The following is a 17178-nucleotide window of genomic DNA, read 5'->3' on the forward strand; positions in this document are numbered from 1 at the left end:
GGCTTGATACTCCCTACTTGAACCATTGTAACATTTGGCTCGACGCCCGTTTTGTGTTTGTCTCTTTAGCATGGAGTTTGGTGAATCATCTTTTCTAGCATGATTAATATTACATTCGTGAGCACTTTTGTTACCCTCTTCTTTTGAAATGTATATAATTCATTTTATTGTTGCATTTGCTATTTTCCGGTGTTGAAAATAAAGTACATTGTATTTACATTGCTTGCTTGGGTTTCTAATTCATCAGACTATTATGATATCAATTGATTCCTTCGCCCACTTGTAGGCGGAAAAAGTCGTACAGTGCAATAAATTAATACTCGCGACCAATGGGAGTAGCGCTCCACAGATATATCAATGTAGATAGATGTTATAGTTCTCAATAGATCGGGATTCCGCAACATCGGATTCGTGTACTATCAACATACGCCGTCCGACCCCACCAGGATTGAAGCAATTCTTCAAGGAATATCCTATCTGCGCCGCTCCATACATCCAGGCCCATTTCAGTCATGTCTGGGGAGGTAATCAGCACACGCCCTGGATCATGGCTTTCTTTTCGGCTGTGCTCGCTTTCGATCGCTTCATCGGGGAGGAGGGGATCCTCGTCGGTTTCGTGTGAAGATACTGGTCCTGTGTCTATCGTTTCGTCCTCCTCGGCCTCGTCTGGGGGCTCGTCACGGTACTCTGCGGGTATCTCGTCGCTCTCATCGGCCTCGTCTTGTCGTGCAACGGCATCAGCCAGTATCGTGAAGGTGAGCGTTGTCAAACGTCGGAAGTAAGCTATCAAGGCTATCTCCTGTGGTTGATTGCTTTCGTCTAGGTGTAGACCAGGGTGGGATAATTGACCTGCGTGAGTGTTTGCTAGGAAATTTGTGTCCTGCTCGTCTTGTTCCCCCTCGTCTTCGGATAAGACATCGCGCTTTTCTCCGGCAGAAGCCCACCAGAGAAAAGAGGTATAGGCTAATCGCGGCCATGATAGTGGTTCGATGATGGGGGATGAAGAAAAAGTGGACGCGGAATCTAAATCCTCGTGGGCATTTTCCAATGTTTGAGATTCGGCACTGGACAAGCGTCGGAGGCCGTCTGAAAGAATAACAAAGCGGCGAGCATCTCGTTGTGTCGCCCTCAAAGGTACCAGTTTCGCTGGCTTCGACTGTCCAGCGAATTGTTGCACCACAGAGATTGTGGGGTAGACCCTTGGGGTTGCCGTCTTGGAGTAGGATGGTGGCAGCTGTACCAAAACGTCAAACAAGTCGGGCTTCATAGCCAGGACATTGTCCGTCGTGCATGCAATCCAGCCTGAGGAGGCGTTTGAGGCATCTGAAAGGAAAGGAATGTCGTGTATTCCAATGTTAAAGAGAGGCCGCGGCCTTAGAGGCGGGGTTCCATCTGGATTTAAAAGAGGTAATAACGATTGTGGCAATGAAGAAAGCAAAGAAAGACCATATACTTTGTGCCCAATTAGCTCATTATTCGTGTCAATATAAAGAGATCCGCACATACCAAAGTCACAAGAAGGTTGCACTGGAGCTTCACTCATGATCAAAATTCTCTTGCGCAGTAGAGACGCCCTGAAAAGAGGAAAAATGAGTGGACCAAAAGTTCCTACAAATTCCGGGAGTGACAATGCAGGGTGAAACGGAGCCAGGACCGGCCTGGTTGTTTCTAACCCGGTAGCATCGCCAATGGAGCTTCGCTCTGGACGACTTGGTTTCGGTTGCATACGAAACACGGCAGGTGAGTCAGGTGGCGAGTCACTTGGCTTGGCATCATCGTCACGGACGTGATGCTTTTCCCAGTATTCAGTCAAGGCTTGCGTGTTTGTAACGTCGTCGGCGCATTTCCTAGAGGTCTTGTCAGTCTCGTTGAGAATGACGAGAGTATCCTTCACCAACTTTGCGAGCTCCTTGAGGCCTATAGCATGTCTCCAGCTTTTTCCTAGTCTTCCAAAGCTAAGAGGAACCAAGACACCGACTGATAGCATCAAGGCATTGCGTTCTGCTTCGGCGGCGGGTTGGTTGATAAACGCGCTTATGCCGGCATACTGGTCATGGACGAAATATCTAGCAGAACAGCATTAGATAAGTATGCCGATTGTTACGACATATCCTCCACGTACACGAGATCTTCTTGGACGTTGTGTAGACCGGATGGGAGCGATTTGTACTCGACGGCGCTTTCGATATCCACTATGCATGATGGTGATCAGCCACTCGGAAACGTGATTTGGACAGGTATAGATGTGGCTTACAGTCCGGGAGCGATTCCTTCCAAGAAATAACATATCTATCAATCGGTTAGACAGGTGAAACGCGACGCTCGCAGATCTCGGAGCAGAAACGTACCCTTTCTTGATGTCGAAGCGAATCAAGAACAGCGCTGCAATGCCCGGGGGCGACTCCAGAGAGTTTTGAGACAGGTCAAGCCTCAGAGACGTCCTACGGCGCTGTTGCGAAGCCATCGCAGGTGTTCAACTAGGACTCTAGGAGGCGCATACATATGTAGGCTCCATGGAAGAGCGTGTAGTCAGTAGCTTCAGACGTCGCGGATCTGATGATGCCATGCGTTGACTCCGCTGAGGACCCGCCGAGCGCCAAGCCCGGAAACTACCCGCCTTGACCTAGTCCTACCCGAGGCAACAGGGAACTGCCTTCATCACATACAAGTGAATTAGCCAGTTTGGCGCATGCGCGCAGCTAAAAATAAATCGCCTTGGATTGACAAAAAAGGTATCAATACTATCCGCTGATATATTAACCTTAAATTGAACCTTGGACAAGCTAGTTGCATGTGCAAGGCGTTTGTTGACATCTCTACTGCGTTTGTTTATATATCAACGTGAACTTATACAGTTATCGTTACACCACATCGAACAGCTAATAAGCCCGTCTTTCGCCATTACGTTCTTTTTTTCAGGCAATGATAAACGATACTGGACATTCGAAGACCCCGTAATGACTTCACATCCATATTACCCCAAAGGGGTCAGCATCAAAGACTACGAAACCAGTGAAAGGTCTCTATTGCACATTGTCGGATTGTTTTCACTTGCATTGGGAAGTGTGCTAGGGACAGTCCTTGCCATGGCAGTATATGTACGTCCATCGATGTCTCGAGCTGATCGACTGGGTATATTGTGGTTTGCTCTATGTAACCAATTCAACGGAACTAAGATATGACAACTGCTGACGAACAGGACAGCTGGTATCTTGCATTGTTTTTTCGAAGGCTACTTTGTCGTGAACCATAATCATATGGGCCCGTCCCAGGACCTCTTGGGCCAACTCTGGAAAGAATATGCCAAATCTGACTCGCGATATTTGATCTCCGATCCATTCGTAGTCAGCATAGAGGCAGTCACAGTGGTGAGTTTCCCAACGTATACTGCAGAGAGCGATTCAACCTATCAGGTGCCGAACTAACACGAGCCCCCTGAATAGGCAGTTTGGGGTCCATTGTGCTTATCTGTTGCGTATCTCACGGCCGTTCAGCATCCGTTGAAACATCCACTACGAATCATCGTGTGTGTAGCGCATCTGTACGGAGATGTTCTGTACTATGCCACCAGTCTCTTTAATCACTACGTCAATGGGATCTCGTACAGCCGTCCCGAGGTTCTTTACTTCTGGGTGTATTATTTTTTTATGAATTTCGTGTGGATCGTGGTGCCAGCAGGTGAGTCATTTCTTCTCCGAGATGGCGAACACGCGTCTAACAGGCCATGCAACGCAGGACTTCTTTACAGTAGTGTTTGCACTGTATCAAACGCCCTGCGAGCTGCTGAAAGAACTGGAGAACAGAAAAAGGTGAAATAGGATAGGATTTTCCGGGTTGTGAAGTAATTATTAGTTGGTGAAACAGTCGAAAGACAGACAGGCTTGCGTGTTTCGCTGCGATCTGAAGAGCGGTAAAGCGGTCGATCGACAGGCGACAGCTGGCCAGTCTCCACTGTAAGAGCCCACTGCCAGGTTGTCCGGCGCACAGACTTATAATAATAATCCCATCGATTAACCGTAGCTGGTCATCTGGCTGAACATTGAATTCGCGTTGTAAGCAGACTAGACATTAATGCCGTTGAAGATGGGTGATGATCGTCAGGTGCGCCAGGGAGGGCGCGAGCGAGTCGCAGCAGTTCAGCAGCTCAGCAGCAGCAGCTAGTTGGGGCGGATCTTGCATGCAGCAGTAGACCGGGACCAGTCGATCAGGCGATCAGACCAGACGGAGTATCTGTTAGTTTGGCCAGAGAGACAATCGAGGCGAGGCGATTGCAAGAGCTAAGAATAGGCTGCAGGCTGACCCGGTCACAAGGCGGTCGGTTACCGGGGCAGCCGGCAGGAGGTCCAGGCTGGGCTCCTGCCCGATACTGCTACACACTACACACACACACTCTCTCTCTCCCTTGTCTGTTTCTCTCTCGCTATGAGACTTTGACTGCTGAAATCCTCAGACAATTTTTGCTCCTGCGACAACATGCCCGGAGGGAGTTACCGCCTGTGGTGAGCCTGCTTAAAACGGTGAGTAAGTGAGTGCTATGACGAAATGGGGAAGCTTTACCCGTGCATAAACATAAACAATTGCAACCATCGCCCTTCCCTCAGCATTCCAGCGCGCCGCGACTCGACTGCATTTTCAAATTTCCGCTCAGCTTCTGAGGAATGAACGTTTCTGATAGAATATCTTCTAGATCCCAATGCCCTCTCCTGCGACCCCGCGGCGAGACGCTGTTCGCGGTAGCGCCAAGTCTACGCCCACAAAGTCCAAGACGCTCGACATCGGAAAACCCCTCGGCCTTTACGACACAAATTCCGTTCGCGAAAAGGTCCGGGTATGGCAGCAGAAAGGCGGAGGCGTCGTCGCATCTAAGGATGCCCTGGCCGACGACGAAAATGATGTGAAGATACACGAAGCAGAAAAAGAAAGAGGAGAGCAAGACGAAGAAAACAAACCGATCAGATCTAAGCTTGAAGAGCCCACAGAGCCTCCAAAAACCCCGAGACCGACCGCGCGGAAGACTAGCAAGAATATAAAGGGCGCTGAAAATGGTGGTATCAGGAAGCGCAGTCAAAGCACGCCGAGGAAGCGTGTCATCAGCGACCAGCATTGGCGAAAGCAACGCAGTCCGCCCACTGCCGGCAGAAAGGCAGCGAAAGAGCCCCCAAAGCGAATAACAACATACAAGACGAACGAGCAGTACACATCATCAACGTCCTCCCTGCCAGAAAAGAAGTCCGCGAGGAAAGACCACATACCAGACGACGGAATCAGGGTGTACGCTCACGGCCAAACCCCCCGGAACAAATCTCGAACCGTCAAAACCACTAGATATGTATACAAGGACGATGATTCGTTTCTCGAAAAGGAGTCTTCAAAGGACGCCGAGTCTGTCGTTACATCAGCGATTTCAAAAGAATCCGAGGAAAACGAGCCGACTGTGGCGGGTCGCTTAAGACGAAACACTCCGCCTCCAGAAGATGACGATGGATGGGCACGAAGTGAAGCCGACTTCTCCGAATTGTCTCGCCGGAGACGACGAGGTGTAACTGAACCGCGCAACCTTCGCAAGACAAAAGGCGGGCTTTTGAATCAGGTTCTCGACGAATCTAGGAAAATGTTTGCCAAACCAGCCCCTCCCCCGCCACCGCCTGTCAATAACCGCGGAGACAAGATCGCAGCATGGTTATCCGGTCAACCCGACCCATTTGTCGATGGAGGAGATGATAGGATGTCGGTAGAAATACCCGCCCCTTTGAAGACAAGATCAGAAACGACCAAGAGATCTGTCCGAAGCTTGGAGTCAAGTGCGATAGAAGAAGATAGCCAATTTAGCGAGTCCTGGCATGACCACAGACGCGACAGCAAGACATCCGATGAGAAAAGCAGGCGACGACGTCGTTCGAGCGGATCTTTAACGGTTTGTGAAGATACGGAAACTCTTCGCAAATCGCCTCTTTCGGAAACTAGTGTTTCTGAAACCAGAAAAGGGAGACCCGTCTCTTCACACTCACATTCCGTTAAGAATCCTCGCACACCAGACCCAACCACACCGACCAGAACCTCACGTCTTAAGAATGTCGCGCCAAGTCGAGATTCTATTATCTCTGACGAGAGTTCAGAGGTTTCTGCAAGTGATATCATCCTTCCTTTGAGGCTGAAGAGGCCTTTTCCTAGCACTGGAATACATCGATTGTCCACTATAGCTTCGGAGGAAACTTTGAGTACAAGAGATGACAGGTCTTTTCTTGAAAGAGAGAGCCAATCTTCAGAATTAGATTCTACAACGACCCGCTCTTTGAACGATGAAGAGCGTGATTACTTCGACCCCAATTCTCTTTCAAGAGCTGGCCATGGACTCAAAAGGAAGCTGACAAAACATGATGATCTAATGTCCGTCCTGTCTGAACCCACATCTCGAAGACACAGTGTACGATCTTCTCGCAGCATTAGAAGCAATCGAACTCGACTAGGAAAGGCAACTATGGAAGATTTGATGAACGAGCTCACGTCCGACGAGGCAAAATACTTGCGTGAACTTCGTACTTTGGTTGGAGGTGTTATTCCTGTCCTTTTAAGTTGCGTCCTTTCTCGATCAGATTCCGCCATCGCCGCTGGCCTCTTTCGGCCATCGGCGGACCCGAAAGACGAGATGACCTTTACTAGACCAATAGTCGATATGGGCGTCGCCCTTGAGCGCCTGAAGACATTGCACAAGCGAATACCCTTAGAAGACTGCGATGCCCTCTTGAACTGGGCACAAGGTGCTCAAAGAGTGTACCGAGACTATCTCAAAGCCTGGAGAATGGGCTTCCAAGACGTGGTCGTGAATCTGGCCCCCCTTGATGAAGAAGAATCAGCCAAATTGGAGACCCAAAGTTTGGATCAGGGCATGGATAGAGACGAGTCTGGTGACGTTATAGATAGCAACGGGGAGAAGGTGGATGTTGCATATCTGCTCAAAAGGCCCCTTGTTCGATTGAAGTATCTCTCAAAGACCTTCAAAGGCATCGACTATATAGCCCATTCGCCAAAAGCTGAAAAAGTGGCTGAAAACTATCAAGAACTCGTTGAGCATGCTCGTCGCCGGTCCAACGATGAACGAGCCCGGCTTGAAGATGAATCCGCAGCTTGTATCGATGGAACTAGGATTCGGGACCCTGAAACTTTGAAGGTTCTTACCGACGTCACTGTAAACAAGACGCGCCGAGTTCTGGCACGAGACTTTTTCAATTTGTCCTTGTTGCATTCAAGTGGTCAAACGATTGATTGCCATGCTGAATTGCTGCTCAGAGACAATGCTCCTGGAACTGAATCCGGCGGTGACCTTCTCATATGTGAGATTGATGACACCGATCGCTGGCTTCTGTTTCCTCCCATTGAAACGAACTGGATCTCTGCTCGGAGTGGCAGCTCTAAAGGTGAAATAGTTGTGATGATACGAGGAAAATCGGCGGTTGAGGACCGGGAGTGGCGAGAGTTGTTATCTCTGACCATTCCAGGCGAAGATGTTAGATCTGAATGGATCCATATGATCGGCCTAGATCCAGTCCCTCCAACTATATCTAGGTCTCATAGTTTCCTTGAGCGAGCAAGGAAACAGCGTCGAAAGTCTGTTGATGAAAAGAGCGAGAAACCAGCTTCTTTGAAGTTGCGCTTGCCTAGTCCAAGTGAAGTTGATGTACCAATTGGTGAGCAAGGGAGCGTCGTTAGCCGTACAGGAAACAGCTTTGTTACCAACAGTTCTGGGCCAAGTTCATTGAGCAATAACTCCGAGGCAGTTTCTGGTGTCTCTTTGGCTTCTGCAATTACCAGGGCATCTGACTACTCGGAAGCCGCCCAGCCCATGACACCCACTTCCCCCAATGCCCGCGAGTCGCTGCCCTCAGCCAAGGAGTTAAGTGACAGGAAGGTACTTGAAGGAAAAGCCTCTCCGGGCTTGAAGAGGACCAAAGCAAAGAGGCGATCTCGACATGCTGAAGAGATGTCCCCTTCAGAGAATTCACCCAAGGCTTCCTCTGTGTCTGTGCCTGAGCAACAACCAGAATCACCACCAAAACCAAGCCCGAAAACCCCTGGTCGATTCTACGAAAGCACTAAACCCATCATCAAGCCAAAAGCCAGCATCTCCCGAGAAAAAGGCGAAGCGCCTCTGCATGCTAAGCGTGAAAGTCCGAACGAGCACCGTCTGTCTTCTGTACCTTCAATGAAAATGCCAACGATACCGAAGATCAGGCAGGAAAGTGGTAGCAGCCACAGTAACACATCGGTCGATACCACTTCTGATGATGAGGAATGGCCAGACTTGGGATCAAATACGCATTCGCCTGAAACTGATACCAGTGAATCAGAGGAGCCGCCTGCTCCACCTCCTCATCGATCTCCAAGCCAAACACAACTCAAGAATGTTCCGACTCTCAGCCCATCTGCCAATCGCCAGAAGCGAAGGTCATCATCACCCCTGAAGCACGAATATGAGCCATCGACTGCTTCCGACACTTCATCTGAGTCCGACAGTTCGACTGTCCGCCATTATGACATGGGATACTCTTCTTCAGGCTCTTCCGACTCATCGGACGAGGAATTAGAAGACGATGACATCTTATTACCTATCCCCCCCACAAGATCGGCCCAGTTCTCAGATCCTTCCCCCCCCGCATCTCTTCCTGCTCTTGATGGAGATACTTTGTCTCCTTCAAATTCTGCTTCTCAAGGACCTTATCGTTCTGTTCCCTCACAGCCATCCAAATCATCCAAAGCGATTGCATCGATATTTTACTGGGCAGAGCAAGGGAAGTGGGAACCCCTCCTTCCTGCTGAATGCAGTATCGTGGTGACCCCTGGTCTTATCGAAGCGTATGAGATTTCGAATGGCCCCGAATCAGACTATCATACTGGCCATAAGAACCGACCTCTTATTGCACTGGAGCTGACACCCTTGGTTCCAATTCGTCGTGGAACCGCGATCGATATTAGCATACGCTCCCCACCTACCGAAAGATCCAGAATCCGAAAAAGTAATAACATCATGTTCCGCTCCCGCAATTTGGAAGAATGTGAAGCGTTATATGGCTTGATCAACCAAGCTCGCATTAATAATCCCACCTACATCGCTCTTCAAAACGCACGAGGTCCTTTCGATGGGCAGCCAGCTGCTCTCTCAAGATATAACTCGACAGACAATAATAAAACGGCCAGCTGGTTTGGTTTCCCGCGAAGGAAAAATAGTTATCGAGCTTCGAAGCGCGCGCCTTCCATAGGTATGGCGTCTGACAGTAGCGTGGGCACTATGAGCAGTGCATTTTCTGCCCTCAAGCGATTTGGTACCGGCAATAAGCTCTTCAGCATTGCCAGGTCGACCATTACATCCCGAACAGGAAGCCGCGATGGAAGCCTTTATTCAAGCTCTGGTGGCTCTGGTCTTGCAGCACTTGCAGAGGCAATAAAGGGAGCTGACGGCATTGGTTTGTCAAATGCGAAAATCAGATTTTATCTCCGCGAGAGCACAACGAAATGGCGTGACCTGGGTGCAGCTCGACTGACGATCATGCCTGCGACACCCAAATCATCACGGCCAACTACATCTAGCGACACGTCAGCAGGAGATGCAAACCCAGGTTCAAGCAGGTCTCCATCAGAAGTTCCAAGTGATTCGGTAAATGAACCTCTCCCCGACGGTGTATCAACTCCTACACCCGCCGCATCCCCTCGCCGCGTCGTTATGAGCCAAGAAAAACGAATTATCGTCCAGGGAAAAACTGTAGGCGAAGTTTTACTGGACGTTTGCTTGGGCGAGAGCTCTTTTGAACGTATAGCTCGTACTGGCATTGCTGTTTCCGTCTGGGAAGACCGCGCGGGCGGAACTGTTCAACACAAGGGTGGAGTTACTGGCGGAGCATTCCGCATTTATATGATTCAAATGAAAAGCGAGGCTGAAGCTGCATATACTTTTGGCTTGGTTGGAAAGTTGCGTTATTAATCACTTTTTGATTGATTATAACCCTTGAATCCCTTTTCCTCCTTCGCTGTGATGCCCCTTTCTCCATCCCCATGTCATGATTTTGATTTATTTCCTGTTTTAATTGTTATAAACCTTTGTTAGGAACCTCAAGTGACACTTGTCTCTTGAGATTAAATATGCCCGACTTTGCACATATAGCGCTGTTTCTTTTGATATGTGTGAAGGAACTCGACATCTCTCGCGATTTTCTTCACATTCTCCCTCTCTTTCACTACGAACATTTCCTTTATACCTGACATACCCATGTACCCATTTTTCACAGACTAAATACTGTGCTGCCTATGCATCATCCCTATCCATTTTTTTGGACCACTACGCTCTTCGAGCAATGTTTAAACATTTGTGACCTGTTTCATTTCCATGTTATATGTATTTAGACTTAGCTATTCATCTACACAATTACCAATGTATATAGTCCTTTTCCAATAACACCACAGCCTATTCTATGTCTATATAGTAAATGCTTCCTTTTCCCAACTATCCTTTCAATAAGATGCCCTTTTCACGTAGATAGAGAAGGTCCAGTACTTGAGCTCTTTTTACGAGGACGCCCCAACTGGTGTTGTTGGAAACGCCGTTTTCTCGAATATAAACCCTACTCCATGGTCCCCATCCTTGAATAGGGACTGCAAGACCGAATCACCGATTTGACTCTGGAGCTCAGAATCCTGGTCTGTAAAAGCAGCTGGGTCAATGTGCAGGTACTGCGAAAGGAACTGTTGGATTTTATTTGTCCCAGAGGTACCATCTGATTTTCCTTTACTGCCCGAGTCCTTTTTGCCTCTGGCCGTTCGTTTATTGTTTCGTTGTTGCAAGGCATGAATGCCTTGAAGGATCCGCTTCTCTTGTTCTTCCATGTCGACTTGGGATGCTTTCATGAGCGTGGGGAGGTCTGGAAACTCGATTTCTTCCTCGGCTTCGCTGCTTGTCGAATCTTCTTTGAAAAATGGAGACTGGCTTCTCGGTTCCTCCAGAGAATCGCTCTCATCATCTCCTTCTGCAAGTATAGGTGTCCCCTTGCCGCCACAACTGCATCCAAGTAGCTCATGGGTTTGGCAGCCCTCGCCTTCATGCAGTCGAAATAAATCCTTCAGTTCCTCGCGCGAGAACTGGGCTACACCACCTTTCGATTCCATGACACTGTCTGCCAAGCCGATTTTCGTGACCTGCCGCTGCCAGATCTTTTCCTCAAGACTGCCCTTTAGCATGATGCGGTAGATGTAGCAATGGCGTTTCTGGCCATCTCGGTGGATTCGAGCCATGGCTTGCATATCGGTAGCCGGGTTCCAGTCGATGTCGAAAAGGACCAAACGACTGGCTCCAATCAGGTTAAGGCCTGTTCCGCCGGCTTTGGCAGATAGAAGGAACGCGAAGCATGCGTCCGCAGGGGTGCGGTTGAAGTCATCGACTAGAGACTGACGTTTTGCGGTGGGAACAGAGCCGTCCAGGCGAAGAAAAGGCAATGATAGAGATGTAAGCAGTGTGGCGAGAAGGTCTAGTGTGGATGTATAGTTGGAAACTAGAACAATCTTTTCTGAAGATGTTGTTCGTAAATTGTATAACAGTTGATCAAGAACTCTGATTTTACCACTAGAGGAAGGGGAGAAATGTCGAATAAGGTTTGGAGGGAGAGTCGACAGCAATGCTGTGATTGTATTGTTTTTCGACGACTCGTCGTTTGTTTTCGGATTGATAAGGGATGGGCTGTTGCAAAGCTTCTTTAAAATAGTTAAAAGGCTAAATGCCCCATCCGTGCTCCCCAGTGCCGTTTGAAAAATGGGAGACGCAAGCACGTGTCGGTAGATATTAGCCTGGGTAGACGTGGGCTCACATAATAACACATATTCTGTTTTGGGTGGCAAATACTGCGACAGGACTTCAGCTGTCCTGCGGAGCATAAACATCGATGTAAGATCCCGAAGTTCTTCGCTTCTGGACTCGCCCTTTTCTATGTCCTTTTTAGTCGCCTCTGGTTGTCGGCTCCGCACAATCGGGCCTTCAAACTCTCGCATAAAGTTCTTGTAGGTGCCAAGGATCCCTGGGTTTATCAAGTCAACAGCCGCAAAGAATTCACTGAGATCGTTTTGGATCGGAGTGCCCGATAGGATGACCCTCTTTGTGGCATTCAGTGCTTGAATAGCTTGGCCGCTCTTGTTCTGCACAGTCTTGAGTCTGTGGCCCTCATCGGCAATAACGATGTCAACGCCATGGCCTTTGGTAAGTCCTTCTTGAACAGTGCGAAGCTTTTCATAGCCAACAATCATAATACTGTACGCCTTGCCCATTGTGAAATCGGTTAATCGTTTCCGCTTATCGTCAAAGACAAACACCCCAATGCGTTCATTGCCGAGCCATTTGCGAAATTCTTTTCTCCAATTATTGATGAGAGTCACCGGACACACTATCAAAGCTTTCTTTATTACTGGGGATGATTCGTAGATAGGGTTTTGTTTGAGCAGGGTCCACAGGAGTGTTATGGTTTGCAGAGTCTTTCCAAGACCCATCTCATCAGCCAAGATGGCTCCTTCACCATTGAAATCCCGCAGACCCATCACGCATTCGTAAAGGAATTTGACGCCTTCCCGTTGGTGGTCACGCAAATGCTTGGACAGTAAGGGATCGACTACAACATCGACAACTGCCTTTCCTTTGGGAACAGAGGTGGGTCTCTTCATAACCAGAGCCCCAGGTGCATTAGGATCATGACGTGGAGTAGGTTGACCAGTTATCTGAGGGGTTGAGATGGTTTTATCTTTCAATGGGTTCTTGAAGATACTGCCGAGCCCGGCGCTTCTTGAGGACGCAGTATTGAGATGCTTCACTGAAAACATCTGTTTCCCGGGCTGCGTAGAGTCTGTTTCATTTGATATGTCTTTTTTCGCAGCTTTATTAACAGAAGATGCTTCAACCTTGGCGCGTTGAAGGTTGCTTGGGGTCACTGAGGTTGCTGCCTTTGATCGAACTGGAGGTGAAGTTGCGAGTTTCTTTGCTCCACCTAAAAAGTCTCGTCCTGACAAGTAGTCCTCTTTTGAAATTGACGACTCTATCTCCACATCCTTTCCACTAATCGATAGACTTGCGCCGGGTTCGAGTGGTGTATTAATCACGATTCTGCCCATGTCCCGGCCAGACACGTCACGCAGGTAACCATAACCTCCGCGGATTGAAAGGATCCCGTCACCATCCCAGGTCTTGTGTTTCTTGGTGGTGAATTTTCGCCTTGGGAGAAAGGTAAGCGAAATATTTCCTGCGAATCGGATGAATTATACTAACCATAGAACATTATAGTACGCTTCCACATCATCGGCTGGAGCGTTTTGCTTGTCTGTCGAGTTGTCCCCATCGCTAGACGAATTGCGAACTGGGTTCAGTGGTCTCTGCGAGGCAGGTTTCTTGGTGATATTGCCATCTGATGGCTTGGAAATGACATCACTATCGGCTTCGTCGTCGTGTTTGCTTTCTAAACGCGGTCGTTTGAACGGACGAGGGGTGTTGATATCGGAGTTTGGTGAGTCAGATGATACGTCTGATGCCAAATTCTTTCGAATGAGGGGAGGCCGGAAAGGCTTGAAATGCATTATTATCAAGTCAGATCAATGCTGGCTGAGCAAAGATAGCCGAGAAAAGTCGGGGTCCATGATTCTCGGGCGACGCGTCCAGGCGACGCGACATCACGTGGAGATAACGATAACCTTATTTGTGGGGCACTTTTAAAAAGGCCTTGGATAAATTGACGAATGATGTTGGCGTATGCATGTGGCCTTCAACTTAATTTGCGCACGGTTCAATTGTTCAGATGCGATGTTCGGAACGATATGAAGTGAAGCAATTATAATAATTAAATTATTGGTCAAGACCATTTGAAGTGTCTTCTACCAACACTGGAGGTAATTAGGTTCAAATGTTTGGGGACATGTTAATACTTTTTCTGCAAATTCTAATATTTTATAAAATTTTCTGTTTGATGTATGAAAAACAAAGTCTTGATAACATTGAACTCGTTCTGGAAATTACACAAATATATATTAATCAGGATGTATCCTTAAATGATGGCTCCCAGATCACAGAAGACAGCGGATATCTCGTGAAAAAGAAGAATAAGAAATAAAAAGATAGCTCTTTATATATAGCGGCGTTAAGCTGAACAAGAACATACGTCTTATTTGGCGTCGTCCGCAACCTTGCGGTCTGTGAGCGGAATGGCCTGGGGACCAACGTAGTGGCGTTGGTGAATAAACCACCAAATGGCGATGAAAATGGTGAGTCCACCAGTGATCAGACTGGCATAATTCATTGACTTGGCATCGGTAGGGAGCGTGTAAGGGAAGCAGAAGATAACGATGAATGCGAGAATGTAGATGCAGGACACAATGTTGACAATGTAACCAACTGCGCCTTTCATCCAAAAGTATCCACGAGTGATGGAAGATCGCCTTGACAAAACGTGGGGGAAAATGGCAGTGAAGTATGACAGCGTCGAAAGCTGGACGTAGGAACCGACAAAGGCGTTGAACGCTGTAGACGATCCGACGTAAATACAAGCTAGAATTGTGATCAAGCAGCCACAGATCAAAGTGGCGTTGAACGGGTTGTGCATTTTGTTGTTGATGCGGCCAACGAAACCAGAGAATGGAGTCGCATTGTCCCGGGCAAGAGTCCAGAGTGTTCGGCCAGCAGTGATGTAGCATCCGACGCAGGTGACGAGGGTTGGAAGAAAGGCGACAATTAGTAGGCCGAGGGCACCACCTCTGGTACCTGTGGCTTGACGATAGATCTCTGCCAATGGGAAACCAAAGACACTTCCCACGACATCGTCCAAATTTTGGATAGAATAAAACATGGCGATCATGTAAAGAAAACCTGTGATGAAGCCGACTGTCATCTGAGCCAGAATGGCTTTGGGGATATTCCTGCTGGGACTAGGGACCAGTTAGCACAACAAAAAGTTACCGTTATTATTGTTCGAAAATACTCACTGTGGTATTTCCTCAGCGAGATGCGAGGTTACGTCAGGTGTGCCAACACTGTATGCTCCATTTAGCATGCCGGTAACGAAGACGAAGCCTTGACTCGAATATCCCGTATCACTGGTCCAGCTTCTCCAGACGAACTCGTCGGAAGCATATCCCACTCCATTGACATACGGCATAACAGCACAAACAATTATAGTGACAAAAACACCGCCAATAATGAGAACCATGCCCAAGTTGCCGATTTGTGGAAGAAGTCGGTTGGCAAAGAGCACGATCGTACAGCAAATCCAGGTGCAGATGAGCATGCTGACGAAGACGTGCCATGGTTGTGGTGTGAACTGTGGGTGGAAGAGAGCATACATGGAAACAGTCTGGTTTCCCAGGATAGAGGACATGGATGCTGCACCAAATACCCAGGCTAGCGTGTTCCAGTAGCCAGCGAACCATCCACATGCACGGCCATACTTGCCCGCTGTGATGGAAGCCCAGTGATAGACTGTTCAGGCGATTAGTGATTGTGAGAGGATAAAGACTAATCGTCACACACCTCCACTTGCTGAAGGCATAGCAGATGCCAATTCAGCGATAGACGCGGCGACAAACCAATAGCAAATAGAAACAGCAATGCTGCGTCTCAATTAGCAAACATGCAATGTTTCCAGGAGGCTGAATTATTACTCACAATTCATAGATAACACCGGCAGGGCCTCCATTGGAAATGTTGATAGTCTGTAGTCGGTTCTTAGTCGCCGGTTTATCTGAAACTCAAAAAGGATTCCTTACCACACTTCCGCCTTGAGCGATCCAGGTGTTTCCGGTGGTGACAGCAATGGCACAAATGCTCAAAAGGCCAAAGTTCCGCTGTAGTTCCTGCTTGTGGCCTGAAGCGTTGACAACTTCTTCGGAGCCGTTGTCAGAAATAGGGCCCTCGACGGCGTTCATCTTCTCATCAGGGATATTTGCAGCCATGATAGATAGACAGCCAGCTCGAAGCAGTCGCCTCTTGAAATGAATGAAATCCGCAACGTGCGGGAGTAGACCAGAGTGATGTTTCGAGAATTGACGATGAAAGGAGATGGTTCACTTCCCCTGACCTGACTTGACCTAGCACACCGAGATACCACATGTACTCCGCAGACAAACAGAGTAAAGGGAACCTCTGGGGATCTGGTCCACTTGATCCCGCGCGGCGTACTAGCTCGTGGAATTCAGCTGGTAGAGTCACTGAGACTTGGTGTACGCTATAGAGAAAAATTTGCGGTACGTAATCCGCGATCGCTGAGAATAATGAATGGTGGTTTGGTGAGACTTTGAGCCAGCCATCTTATCTCACATTTTTACTGCAAGGGTGTGTGATTGGCGTAGTTCTCCGTGGCCAAGTAAAGGCGGGGCTAGTAATGTTACATTATTGGCCTACTTTAAAAGGGAAGTGGGGCATTGCCACCGCGCTTGCCCCAAAAAAGTAACTCTAGCAGATGCCAGAAACTATGTCGTCTGCCTAAAGAGGAAATTCCGACATTCACCTACTCTTGTCAGTGGAGTAGTCTTGTTGTTATATCAAGTGCTGGGTGCTTCCAAAGCTGGCGGCCTTCTGTGTGGCGATAGACTGCCTCCCGGCTTTTCCAACATACGAAGAAGAAGGTGTTTTGCGGGTTTCAGGTTGTTATGGGATAAGTTATAGAATAATGTAACATTTGAAAAAGATGCTATCGACAAACCAAAATCCCAAAAGTCATTTTTTTAGATCACAAAATTTTCAACGCTAGTATCCGTGGGAAAGCGATGCTCAAATAGGCTCATTCCCGATGTCAGCTCTCAATGTCAGCATGGCCATGTCGTACATATGCACTTGCGGATCATCGGCAGAGCGATGAGATAAACAGCCGCTGGAAAAGAACATTTGCAATAAGACCTGAACTTCTGGAATACATGGCACGGCCAATATCCTATTATTAATTGGTGAACCGTGTTTCCGTTCTTCCCCCTTTCTCAATTCTACGACACAACCAAATATTCCATGGCGATCCTCGGTGTCGGAGTCGGACAGGCAGAGTCCACATGCTCCACAGTCCAAAATTTGCGTCACAACGCCACTCCTCGATTTCCCGATTTGGGTTATGCACTTCGGAGATGTGCCTCGACTCGGGATTTGGAGCCAATCTCTAATGGTGAAAGTCCAGCCAAGTTATC

The 17178-nt window shown here is 48.3% G+C and overlaps 5 protein-coding genes across 5 annotated transcripts; 2 read left to right on the top strand and 3 right to left on the bottom strand.

Moving 5' to 3' along the window:
* Positions 1-379: 379 nt before the first annotated feature.
* On the bottom strand, positions 380-2464 carry TRUGW13939_09075 (uncharacterized protein; the record flags this gene model as incomplete). Its single annotated transcript, XM_035492200.1, has 5 exons — positions 380-1452; positions 1507-2066; positions 2123-2192; positions 2255-2289; positions 2349-2464. The coding sequence occupies 5 exons, from the start codon at positions 2462-2464 to the stop codon at positions 380-382; spliced, it is 1854 nt and encodes a 617-aa protein (XP_035348093.1).
* Positions 2465-3257: 793 nt separating this feature from the next.
* On the top strand, positions 3258-3818 carry TRUGW13939_09076 (uncharacterized protein; the record flags this gene model as incomplete). The annotated part of the gene is made up of 3 exons (XM_035492201.1): positions 3258-3368; positions 3444-3678; positions 3736-3818. The coding sequence occupies 3 exons, from the start codon at positions 3258-3260 to the stop codon at positions 3816-3818; spliced, it is 429 nt and encodes a 142-aa protein (XP_035348094.1).
* An 875-nt stretch (positions 3819-4693) lies between these two features.
* Positions 4694-9973, top strand: TRUGW13939_09077 (uncharacterized protein; the record flags this gene model as incomplete). Its single annotated transcript, XM_035492202.1, has 1 exon — positions 4694-9973. One exon carries the CDS (start codon positions 4694-4696, stop codon positions 9971-9973), a length of 5280 nt encoding a protein of 1759 aa, XP_035348095.1.
* A 581-nt stretch (positions 9974-10554) lies between these two features.
* Positions 10555-13593, bottom strand: TRUGW13939_09078 (uncharacterized protein; the record flags this gene model as incomplete). Its single annotated transcript, XM_035492203.1, has 2 exons — positions 10555-13234; positions 13289-13593. The coding sequence occupies 2 exons, from the start codon at positions 13591-13593 to the stop codon at positions 10555-10557; spliced, it is 2985 nt and encodes a 994-aa protein (XP_035348096.1).
* A 581-nt stretch (positions 13594-14174) lies between these two features.
* Positions 14175-15957, bottom strand: TRUGW13939_09079 (uncharacterized protein; the record flags this gene model as incomplete). The annotated part of the gene is made up of 5 exons (XM_035492204.1): positions 14175-14934; positions 14992-15484; positions 15536-15615; positions 15671-15717; positions 15772-15957. 5 exons carry the CDS (start codon positions 15955-15957, stop codon positions 14175-14177), a joined length of 1566 nt encoding a protein of 521 aa, XP_035348097.1.
* Between the last annotated feature and the right edge of the window lie 1221 nt (positions 15958-17178).

The sequence above is a fragment of the Talaromyces rugulosus genome, chromosome V (genome assembly GCF_013368755.1).
Source record: "Talaromyces rugulosus chromosome V, complete sequence".
Lineage (NCBI taxonomy): Eukaryota > Fungi > Ascomycota > Eurotiomycetes > Eurotiales > Trichocomaceae > Talaromyces > Talaromyces rugulosus.